The sequence below is a fragment of the Nylanderia fulva genome, unplaced genomic scaffold (genome assembly GCF_048542155.1).
Source record: "Nylanderia fulva isolate GAGA-0341 unplaced genomic scaffold, ASM4854215v1 Scaffold48, whole genome shotgun sequence".
NCBI classification, from domain to species: Eukaryota; Metazoa; Arthropoda; class Insecta; order Hymenoptera; family Formicidae; genus Nylanderia; species Nylanderia fulva.
In genome coordinates, this window is record NW_028190565.1 from 157,670 (window position 1) to 171,226 (window position 13,557).

Here is a 13,557-nt window from a genome sequence, read left to right on the forward strand (position 1 = left end):
GATATCTTTTGGATATAAATTATAAAGATTTCTTATTGATGTCTTATGTATTTTATTTAGTTTTTGTTATTAATTATTGCGTTATATAGTTATTTGTTATTATTATATATATGTGAAATGTTATTATACATAAAAATAAAAGTTTTCGCGTGTTTCTCTAAACAAATAGATATAGAAATTAAATCATCGTACAGATTATTTAATATATATAATTGATTAATTATATATATATATATATATATATATATATATATATATATATTGATATATTTTTTAATAAAAAAATCCTAACTATTATATAAGACGCGGTTTTCTGCGATTATATCTTCAAAATCTTTTAGTTGCACTTTCTGAAAATCATTTATATATATAATCAAGAGTAATAATATATCGTTGAAATATGTAATACATATTTCTTTCTGTCTACATGTATCGAGAATGTTACATATAATCATTTATTTTATTTAAAAAAAAAAAATATTTGTTATTGCAAAATACTGGTTTTACTATATAAATCTAAAAAAATATAAATTTATAACGTTGAAGAAGGATAAATATTATAATTGAAAATAAAACAAAAGCGGTGCTAAACGAGATTGTTGACAATATGAAGATATTAACACCGCGTGCATATGACAATTAAGTGACAGATAAGGACCACGTGCGGACCAGTAGCGAACACGTGGTATATGACAGTTCGCAGTTCACGAGATACCTTTCACTATCGAATCTGTTCGCGAATGCGAATTAAATGCACTTTAGGCGAATTACACATACACACCTTTCCCGAACAACCACGACGTCCGATGATTTGATTCGTTCATGTATACCCGCCTTAAGCCGTGACTGACGTTAGCCGCCACCAGGAGTTACGGCATGGCCGCCATGGCAGCTGATGCTCGTCGTAGCACTTGACGTTTAATCAGAACATGTCATTTTGCAGATTTCATTTTCACAAATGGCAGACTCGTTTTTCGGTTTCGATACCACGCTCGGAGTAAGTATGACCCTTGTGATCCCGCGGATGCGATTCGCGTCCGCTGTGACGACATTCCGGGTTCCAACGAGGTACGCGAGCGTGAATCCCTTTCCCGATAAACAGTCGCGTCGCGGCATATCTGTACCTCTCGCGAAAGATTAAAGTTTTCGATCCACGAAGATCCGTCGTCTTATCCGGCGACGTTGTTCGAGGCGATGCGGTTGTTGGCTCTCGTCTACGTTCTTTTTCCCCGAAAATAATGAAATTATCACGCAAGTGACCAAGCGGGGTTACCTCGGGTTAACCTCATTTCTATTTCCCTTGCCCTAAAGGTCATTAACATCGAGCACGCCAATTCTCAATCGAAACTGCTGAATGAACGTACGCGTTGCGCTTTAATTAATCGAGTACAATTTGCCTAAACATCTCGCATTATGTAGGAAACATCGTTTCCAGATGTAGCTTTTACCCACTTACAGTTTTCTTATCAAAGATATTTTTAACGATTTAGTTTCTTATATAAATAAAATTGAGGTAGAGATAAGTTTGTGATTTCTCTGTTAACAATTATTGTTTATTCGGTATTATCAGGATAACAATTTAGAGGATGGACTGGATTGTCCATTGGAGGAAGAGGAGCTCGAAGAAGAGGAGTATGACGCCTTGAATGACGAAACATTTGGTCCTGACGCAACTATCGGTGATTGGGAGGAAGATCATGAGAAGCTTGCCGAAATTACAGAATCAAATCGCCCACATAATCAGAATGCAACAAACAAAAAGGTATGTTGCAGCATTCAAGATATATAGTTCTTCACTATATTATAATACACAAAATTTTGAGAATTATGGAAGAGCCTAATGACCACAGATTAGATTTAATTCTACAATGTCATCAACAAACAACTTTATAGCATATCCAAAGTATATTGTATATTGTTATATACAATCTGTAGCTTTAAACAAATAGACAATTTCATATATCTTATATGTCTTCTACATTTCTTTACAGAATATTTCTAATATAGATATCGAGGATAATTTGTCACATTTGGTATTGGATAAAGAAGGAATAGTTCCACGACCTGGTGTATGGGGTAGCCCTTTGAATCTATCCCCTCCTAAGGTTCAACCACGGTTATCTTTGCCAACTCTGAAAAATGCATGTACTGTGGAAGAACTGGAAAGGGGGCTTGTTGCAAATAAGCCACCTCCAGGTCTCAGTAAACCACAAGCGCAACAACAGCAGAGGAAGTCCGAAGGATCACTTCTCTTTGAGGCCCTATCATTAAATGAGAAATTTCAGGTCAATGGCCTACCTCCGGCACGTTTCCCACCGGGGTTAGGCTTACCTGGGGCCCATCCTCTAGTTATGCCCAACATAAGAGTACCGCATCCTCAGTTGATACAACCTCCTAGACTATTAGGCTTAATTAGTAAGTATAATATTTACCATTCTTTAGTATATACCTATATAATGCTATAGTACATATTAATATATACATATATGTGTGTGCATATTATTATATTTGTATAAAATATGAGTCAAATAAATATTTAGTTAGAAAATTTTTGAAATTAGGTATCTTCAATCATATTTAATTATATAGCTTTATAATTTGTTTGAATTAATTTCTAAATTATATTATTCTGGTATTAAAAGACGTATATTTTACATATTTCTATTATCTCTATATATCTGCTTTAATTTGCTATATAATTGTTTGTATCAGTATAAAATATTACTTTATAATATTTTATAATATTTTACACAAATGCACACACATAAAATAAAGAATGATAAATAGTTGTGATGAAATGAATGCAATGAAATATTTATTAGAAAGTACTAATGTTGGAAAATTTATTGATAATAATACTTTTATTTACTAGATCAACCAGGCAATATGTTACGATATCCTCTACCACCGCATTTAATGCTATCACAACCAGTACCAAGGCAAGCCCTTCATGGCTCCTATAATTTTCCCGTAAGTTTCTCTTTTTCAATAAATATGCAAATACATTATTGCAATTAAATTATTGTTGCATTAAAATATTTTGTAAATAATTTCATTGCAGCAACCACCACATCCTAATTTAGGAGGCCCACAATTTCTTCGGCCAGATCACATGATGCCTGCATTTCCTAATAACCAAGCTAATCATCAACAACACCAACATTCTTATTCGCATTCAGGAAATCAGAGAAACCAAAACAGATCTTACTATCATAACGACCAACAAGCTGGACATCAACCATTTTTTAAGAACAATCAATATCCTCATCGCAATCATGACAGACCTAATCAGAGACACTATCATCAACATTATTCTCATGGCATGAACGGTAATGCTTCGGGAGAGTATGAACACGCAGGAAAACTTGCTATAAAACCTCATGAGAAGCAATGGTTAATCAATATACAATTGTTACAACTTAATACAATTCAACCATATGTTGATGATCACTATTATATTGTATTCTGTGATAAACGGAATAAACGACATGCAAATCAAGAACAAAAGGATAAAAAACACCATAATAATGGATATCATAGGGATCATAGGTATGTGTTTTTCTTTTTTCTTTGTAGAATTATATTATGAGATATTATGAGATATAAAAATATAGCACATAGCTTATATTTTTATATAGATTTTCCATATGTCATTCATATTATTTAGATTTGTTTTTACATATTTTTATGATAGTATCATTGCAAAATGTATTTTGATCTAAACAATCTACATGTTAATTATAATTATAATAAATTGGAAAGGTTCTGATATATAAATACAAATTTAGGATAGAAACAGAGTTACACACACTGATAAGAGCCAGCTGCAGAAATTAAGCTCAACAAGCTTGTTATTAACTACTTCTATAACAAGTGCGCCTAATTTCTGCATCTAGTTTTTATTAACTTATTTTCATCCTGAATTTATATTTAATTACAATAGTCTTTCTATTTTCATAGAGATTGGGAGCCAATATCTCAAGCTCCTTCAAGATCAGCATACACACCGGCTCAATTTGAGAATTCATTAGGCAAACTACATTGCAGTAGTGTAACGGCACCGCGAAAACTTATTGATATGGATGTCGTGTCAAATAACGATTCTCAGTCTAATCCTCAATCACAACAAAAGGATACTAAAAAAACACGCCAATTACTCCTTGAAATCGAAAGGGTACTAAACTTTTAACTGTGATAAAATAAAAAATATTTTACATTCTGTATTAAAAAAAAAACATTATTCTTTAGCTGTATACACTGCTATTCAAACTCGAGGATATAAGCAATCCTCTTGCTTCAATTCCTGAGCCACAACAGCAGCAGGAAGGAGAAGCTGAGACAAATACAACCAAAACCGAACCAGAATTAATTTGCATGACATTGTCATGTTTACAGCAATTAATACAAGATGATAAATTAGCTAGTATGCTAAGTATTCGAAAAGGAAAGGTAAATTGATATACATATAAATATATGTGATAGTTGCTGCAATGTTGTAATAAATATATTACAGTATTTGTATGTGTATACACACATACACATACCTATGCATATATGTATATATTTGTATGTTACAGACATTATTACTGCGTTTTTTACCTCATCTGAATGTGACAGAATATAATAAGCAGTTAAGAGAATTGTGGACTGCGATATTTAAAGGATTAGCCGTAATAGGCCGTAGAGATTGTCATTTATTAACGGACTTTTACTCTGAATTTCGGAGATGGCTTAATGCTGTGAAAGATTTTGATACAGTACTGCGATTAGCAAGAGCGTTATCGGACTCGGCTACTCATCCCGTTAAAAACAACAGTTTAACTTTTGCTCTTATGAATAAGGTTACTCAATTAATTATTACGTGTTATAATAGTCACGAATCTTTCTTAATAATCTTAATATTGATACATGTAGTGCAAATACATTATACAGATTTCTGTGTGTATGTATATGCAATGTGTGTATAATGTAAACTAATGTTTTACTATATTTTTTTCAGTTCGGCGTATCTGCGATAGCAGCAATGCTCGAGCAAGCAGAACAATTATGCGCCACAAACGATTCCCTGCCTTCTGAATGGTCAACTTTCATAGAAACGATAGTTGAGATAATTGGTGACTCATTGCCATCCTGCGTTACACCTTGTCAACCGATTGCTGCAAATACGCTCAATAAACATCTGAATCGGATTTCCAGTTTAAAGATAGAAAGGTATACAACGCTAGCGCGCTTATTGACTGATACCAATTCTTTACGATAGTCTAACATTATAAAAGTTACATTTGGCAGTTTTTTTTTAATTTTTCTTTTCTTTTAACGTATGAAAAAAATATATATAAATTATGCTAAAAAAAAATACATACAGACAAATATTTTAATATAATTACTAATGTTATCGCGAAATATTCACTGTGTATCATAATATTTCTAAATAGATGCCATGATTTTACAAAGTAGATTAAGTATCTGACGAGAAATATTAAAAAAAAAAAATTTATATATATAAATAGAAATTCTGAGCATTCTGGTGCACAATGAAGTTTCTTACTTGTATAATATATATCATCTTTCATTGTATATTTTGTACACATTAATCAGTTTTAAAATGAACTGATAATCGGTAGCATCGGAAGAAGTCATATAATATCAGAAAAAAATAAACGTGCATCAGAGAGATATAGTAGAGTTGCATGCCAATAATCATTTTAGAATGATTTTTTAAAATTATATAGTATTCTTGATTCTACTCTGTGTAAAATTGGTATCTAATATATTACGTAAAGCAATTGAAATAATCATCTTGATTTATTTTATTAATAATGCATTGATTTATTTGTCATCATTTTCATCACAGAGACAAATCAAGATGGTAATTTCGAAAATGCGTTTACTGTATAAAACTGCACATCCTATCTTTCCATGTTAATTTCATATTTTTTTTAATTAACACATATTGAAGCATTTTTATAATATATATTTTATACATCTATAAAAAAGCAGAGTATAGTAAGTTCCTTTGCCATCTAAATTATTAGTTATAACACAAATGTATCTAATTTACTTGTGGGACATATAGCTTTTTTTAAAGAATTTTAAATTTTCTAACTAGAAATATGTAGATAGTTTTATACGCATTAAAAATAGTTATTTTTCTTTATTCCTCCAGAAACTAAATTATTTTTTCAATTACTTATTTTATTATCTGTAAAAAAACACATTAGTGCTTATATTAACAGCCTTGTGTAAAACTTATGCTTTTAAATGTATTTTTTAAAGTTCAGTTTTATGTTTGTACTGCAATTAATAAATATATATGTATGGATGTGTATTATTCATGGAAGATGAGGCATGGGATGTGTACGTTTCTACTCCTATTTATATAAAAAGCAAAATGTACGTTATTACGCATCGTTATGAATGAAATTAATAGCGCTAAAAGAGAAAAAAAGTTGCTATCAGTGTACAGATGACATATTTTGGAAATAATGACAGATAATCATTTACATTGCACTGTTAAGATATAATTACAGAGACGAGATTCAGACAACAATTGCATAAGTTAGTTATCAGCAGTAAAACTGTAATAGTCTTTTTATAAAAGTTTGTATTATATATTAAGTACCAAAATTAAATTCCTATCGGTTTCGACATCAGAAGCATGTGATAACATGAACTTTAATCTAGTTATAAAAGACGTTATAGTCTCATCAGTTTAGGAAGTGTGATCTTTTTTTTTTCTCTTGGATATGATAGTTGCTGTTAGGTCAATGGCGACTTTGTGATTATGTAATGAGAGGAAAAAAGAAAGGTAGAGGCGATCCTGTAATTGCAATGTGTGTTTTTTGGCAGTACCGTAAGAATTTTAAAAATAATCTAAAGTATATGACGACATGGCCTTTAGAGTATTAAATAAGGTAATTACTTTTTATCGCAATTTAACTATGATCTTGTTTGTGTACTTCTAGCTTGTACATAGAGGGATATTGATGCGTGAATGACTGGATACATTTTGTAATCAAAGAAATGCAGAAATATTTCGGTTTCTGCCATGTCGCATGACGTAATATTATATTTTGCAAAAAACGATTTTTAAAGTTAGCGTTCTTGTTATTACTTTGTAGTTTTAACGAGTATAATAATTTATGTAATAATTTATCGGAGCGATATTTTTGAATAGCATTGATGCTTTGTGAAGAAGAAATTATTGAAATTCATAAATAATTATTAAACATTGCAGTTTTAATTTTGCACAATGTAAAAACATAATTCGTATCATTTTTCAATTACAAATATTTTGTTGCATCAACCTTTTATAATAAGACATTATTTCAATCTATTCGGCCACTACAATTAAAATATTAAATTGAGATACATTTCAATTTTATTTGTTACATTTACATAAATTAAGTTATATTAGAATATGAATAGCTGTTTATAATAACAGTTTATAATTACAGTTTTATTTCAGTACGATGATTAGCTGTATGATTTAACTGATATATATAATAAACAACGTTATGATTTTTTCCATTGCTATTATTAATTACATTACACAAATATAACTTTTGCAATTATAAATTATATGATATTGAAATGACAAGTTTTGAAGCTATATACTCATTAATATATAATTCAAAAGTTATTCAAAAATTAATTAATATATAGTTTTGCTAATAAACGTTTTTATTATTTTGTAATAAGCTGGCAAAGAGAAATAAAATTTATGTTTTTACATAAGCAATGCTAAGAATCTAAGGGGTATATGATGAATCCCGTTAGTTTGTAGAAGTTGACGCATGTCAGAAAAGTCCTAAAGTTACATTACATTCTTCTTACTACGTAACTGGGCTTGCAGTTTCTGAGAATAAACTTAGTTGTAGACGCATGTTTATTAATTTTTTTGCAATTTCGAATTGCTACGAATTTTTAAATAATTTTAAGATTGATAGAAAAACATATGTTTTAGATTTATTTTATAAACGCTTAAATTTCACTATCAATTCATATGTTAGCATGAAAAAAAGATTGAATCTTTTGTTAAGCGCTACTAAAGATATACATATTTGAAAGCAATATGCTCTTATCCCCCATTCAGATTAACAGTCGAAAACAGTAGAAATTCTTTTTCCATTGTCATTATTTATTGCAATAACTGATGTGTATTGCTTTACAGTTTTTTTCGTTATTGTTCAATTGTTGCGGAAGTTTAATGTTACATTGCTGTTGCTAATACACTAATTGTATCAAAAATTTATACTAGCACAGCATAACAATAAAATGGATATTCAATTTGTATAGCGACAAAAGAATTTTGTTGTTTATAATACCGTACATTTTAATACTAAAGTAGATACATATTTGTTTCTCCTTAATATGCATACGGATACGTATACAAATAAGAATATTATCGCGATATTGTAACGATTTGTAAGTGATGTTCTATATTTTTTGTTTCTCACTGTCATCGAAATCGAAACTTTTGCCAATGGAAAAGAACATGCAAACATGTCTTCTTGTAAAATAGATAAAGTGATTAAAGCGAAAAAATTGTGAGGTTTAATTTTTGATTAAAAATATATTTTTATAGAGATGCTACGTTTATTATGTTTAAACGAAACATGTAATGGAGTGCTATAAAAGTCGAGATCGTTAAATTAACTTAAAAGATCCTACATAGTTTATTATCTATATTACCTATATATTATGTACCCCGTGATACGCGCCTGTACATTAAAAGAAAAAAAATTGATTGTAAATTTATAACACAATCTGTGAGGATATATAACTGTAGCTGTTGTGGATGTACAGAATTGATCTAATTTGAAATCAAAGTCTTAAATAAATGTTTTGCATCCTACTTATATGTAAATAATTTTTATACTTTTTATACTTTTTTATAGAAAAAAACCTTTAGATAAATTTTTTTATAACATATCCAATTTCTATTCAAAATATATGAAGATATACGAGTTTTTCAAAAAAATTCGAATTCGAAAATTATTTTCTATTGAAATATTTAATAATCGGAGCTACGGTCGCGCGAAGTTTACTTGTAGAATTTGTCGTACTATCGGTAGGATATATTGCACATTTGGCATAATATTGAACGAGAACTCCATCCTTTTTGACTTTGCCAAAACTTTACAATATTATGTATCTTTGGAGGGGCGGACTTTAATTACAGATTCGTGTTTCACACAAAATATATTACTCAAAACTTAAGTAAAAATTGACGAGACTCACCGATACGATGCGCCGCAGCAGAGTTGTAAACTATAAATATAAAAATACACGGAATTATATATAGTGAAATTAAAGAATAATTGATATTTTTCGAAAAATAAAATTATTACAAAATAATATAGTAATAATATAATCACCATATATAATTGTCCCGACGTTGCCCGATGCCGCCCCGAGTCTCCTTCTCTCGTAGAAGCTTCGAAACACTTGCACTCGCGTTACTTTTTTCGTTCGCGACGCGCGGCGGCGTCCGGATTTTAGTCATCACATTTTCGACACGTTTCGGTAAAATACGAGAATCACGAGAGCTTTTCGCGCGCGACCGATGCTCCGTTTTCGCGTCGCTGCTTTTTTCAAGGCCCTTTTATCGAAGGACATCCTAGGAGTCGCCGTATTTCCAAATTGACACACTACTGCGAGAAAATTTTAACGAGCAGCGCACGATATCGATATAAAAGAATAGCAATATGGCGCGATCGTACACCGTAGTCGACCTGCGATTTTTACGCGATAAATTACGAGGCTAATTCGTCGCGGAACGACACGATGACGCGACCGGAAACGCGCAATCGCCAACTTAGAACACGATCGACAATGTTGAAAAATTCGAAAATTTTTGTACTAAAGGTGCCCGGTACTTTTCGCGATCCGTCCCCGTAAACTCGCGCGCGCGAATTGTTGGCGGCTCCAGTCGCCACTGTGACGTCACGCGTCACGTGACAACGCGCTTTCGAGAGGACAACAAAATCCTCGCTCTCCGATTGGTCGACCAAATTTTGTCCACCAATCGGAGAGCGAGGATCTCTGTCCTGATTGGTCAATCGCGCCAGGTGAATATATTTCGAACACAATCTGATATGCTGCTGCTCTCTAGTGCACTTTCGACTTGTTCGCGGTTACATTCGCACGTTCATTTTCAGGCCGATCCGCGAGAGTACGAGCAGAGAGAAAGATGAGAGCGGCCAGGCCGGCGTTTTGGCTGTTACCGTTTTTACGGGACTGCTTGAAGCGCCCCTCGCACCCGTTTTTAATATCGGAACTAACTGCACACCCATTTTCTGGCAGGGTCGATAAAGTTTGTATTTGGTGCGAGTCCGTGCTACGCCCATAATTTTCGTGTTAACACAGTATCACGTATTCATTCTGTATATGTGCGATCTTTTCTCTTTATTTATATATATATATATATATATATGTATTTATATAATTTGTATAAAAACTAAAATATAATTATTAAAATATATATATATATATGTATATGTGTAATGAAATATATAAATCTTATTTTAATTAAAATAAAAAGAACGATTAATTGTTCGACCACCTGGATTTTGGAATGTAATTTTTAATATATATTATATTATATTTAATATTTATCGCCGCTTCTATTAATATGAAGTGCAATGTCAACGTGCAATAATGTACAATTATTTAAAGTTTCCATGCCTAATGTATCATGCCGGTATAAAAGAACGTCAAGTAGCATGCGTAGCCGAGCAACTAAGATGACGAGCTGAAATCGTGGACATTTCAAGTTCAAACCCCTGCCTTTTTCAGATTTTTTTTTCACTTTTTTCAAATAAGTTATTATGTGTATAAATGTGTAATAATCAATATATCATTATTTGATAATTTTTTTTGTAATGGAACAAAATAAATTATTTTTTAATTCTGCAAGGAATTTAATTATTAATGCAAACGCCCACACACATAATTTAGATATTCAATTTTTTTTAGTTCAAATGTTTCTTGCAATCTGTATACGACAATCAGTCCACTCGCTGTGCCACAGATTGCATCGCATAATACGCTCAGAGTTATAATACGATAGAGATCGCTTTACGCTGTTTTTCCTTGAAATAAATAAATTTTACGTGTTGTGTACGCGTGTTTAGTATATTTGTTTCTTTCATATTAATTTTAACTATAATTAGTTTTTTAATTAAGATTATTTTAGTGTTAGTTGTTTATTTGTTAGTGTCCTGTTTTCTTTAATTTCGCATTTTTTAATTTTCTTTTTTTTTTGGTGTTGGTGCTAATTATTATTTTTATTTTACAATGTCGAGTAAACACCGGTTTTACGATAAATGTGTGTATTTAAATTGCACAAATATTAGGACAAAAGATGGAAAACGTTTATTTCGATTTCCATTACAAACGGGTGCGAGACATGATTTATGGTTACGCAATAGTGGTGAGTTTATAAAATTGATTTACTTATTTATATCAATATATAATATATATTGATATGATATATGAAACAAATATATATATATATTCTTTGTTTTTTTTAATAAAATATGTCAGATATTATGTATGTTTACGTATGGATTACGTTGAAGTGTTTCTTTGCCGCGTTTTTCTGATCTCGCCGAACGGTTCGCGAATCCTGTGCGAATAAAAAACGATGCGCGTGTGTGTGTGCGTGCGATTGTGATGATCAGTTTCAGTTCGTCTTCAACGCTTGACGAGAGAAGAGGTCCCGAACTGCTGTAAGTTTATAAAAACATATTTTTGTATAACACATTAGAACGATTTTATATTATTTTTTTTGTCTAGAAAACGTTATATTAATAACCGTTATGAAAACGATCTCGACGACGGTCGTCACCGGCATCGTCGCCGTCGTCAAGATCGTTTTTATAACGGTTATTAATATAACGTTTTCTAGACAAAAAAAATAATATAAAATCGTTCTAATGTGTTATACAAAAATATGTTTTTATAAACTTACAGCAGTTCGGGACCTCTTCTCTCGTCAAGCGTTGAAGACGAACTGAAACTGATCATCACAATCGCACGCACACACACACGCGCATCGTTTTTTATTCGCACAGGATTCGCGAACCGTTCGGCGAGATCAGAAAAACGCGGCAAAGAAACACTTCAACGTAATCCATACGTAAACATACATAATATCTGACATATTTTATTAAAAAAAACAAAGAATATATATATATATTTGTTTCATATATCATATCAATATATATTATATATTGATATAAATAAGTAAATCAATTTTATAAACTCACCACTATTGCGTAACCATAAATCATGTCTCGCACCCGTTTGTAATGGAAATCGAAATAAACGTTTTCCATCTTTTGTCCTAATATTTGTGCAATTTAAATACACACATTTATCGTAAAACCGGTGTTTACTCGACATTGTAAAATAAAAATAATAATTAGCACCAACACCAAAAAAAAAAGAAAATTAAAAAATGCGAAATTAAAGAAAACAGGACACTAACAAATAAACAACTAACACTAAAATAATCTTAATTAAAAAACTAATTATAGTTAAAATTAATATGAAAGAAACAAATATACTAAACACGCGTACACAACACGTAAAATTTATTTATTTCAAGGAAAAACAGCGTAAAGCGATCTCTATCGTATTATAACTCTGAGCGTATTATGCGATGCAATCTGTGGCACAGCGAGTGGACTGATTGTCGTATACAGATTGCAAGAAACATTTGAACTAAAAAAAATTGAATATCTAAATTATGTGTGTGGGCGTTTGCATTAATAATTAAATTCCTTGCAGAATTAAAAAATAATTTATTTTGTTCCATTACAAAAAAAATTATCAAATAATGATATATTGATTATTACACATTTATACACATAATAACTTATTTGAAAAAAGTGAAAAAAAAATCTGAAAAAGGCAGGGGTTTGAACTTGAAATGTCCACGATTTCAGCTCGTCATCTTAGTTGCTCGGCTACGCATGCTACTTGACGTTCTTTTATACCGGCATGATACATTAGGCATGGAAACTTTAAATAATTGTACATTATTGCACGTTGACATTGCACTTCATATTAATAGAAGCGGCAATAAATATTAAATATAATATAATATATATTAAAAATTACATTCCAAAATCCAGGTGGTCGAACAATTAATCGTTCTTTTTATTTTAATTAAAATAAGATTTATATATTTCATTACACATATACATATATATATATATTTTAATAATTATATTTTAGTTTTTATACAAATTATATAAATACATATATATATATATATATATATATATATATAAATAAAGAGAAAAGATCGCACATATACAGAATGAATACGTGATACTGTGTTAACACGAAAATTATGGGCGTAGCACGGACTCGCACCAAATACAAACTTTATCGACCCTGCCAGAAAATGGGTGTGCAGTTAGTTCCGATATTAAAAACGGGTGCGAGGGGCGCTTCAAGCAGTCCCGTAAAAACGGTAACAGCCAAAACGCCGGCCTGGCCGCTCTCATCTTTCTCTCTGGTACGAGTGTAAATATATGAATT

General features: G+C 31.0%; 1 protein-coding gene across 1 annotated transcript; it reads left to right on the forward strand.

Moving 5' to 3' along the window:
• The first annotated feature begins 869 nt into the window (after positions 1-869).
• On the forward strand, positions 870-8,857 carry Patr-1 (Protein associated with topo II related - 1). The gene is made up of 9 exons (XM_029312720.2): positions 870-997; positions 1,571-1,762; positions 1,992-2,415; positions 2,873-2,970; positions 3,062-3,549; positions 3,961-4,174; positions 4,249-4,449; positions 4,578-4,841; positions 5,000-8,857. The coding sequence occupies exons 1-9, from the start codon at positions 959-961 to the stop codon at positions 5,258-5,260; spliced, it is 2,181 nt and encodes a 726-aa protein (XP_029168553.2). The 5' UTR covers positions 870-958; the 3' UTR covers positions 5,261-8,857.
• Positions 8,858-13,557: the final 4,700 nt, after the last annotated feature.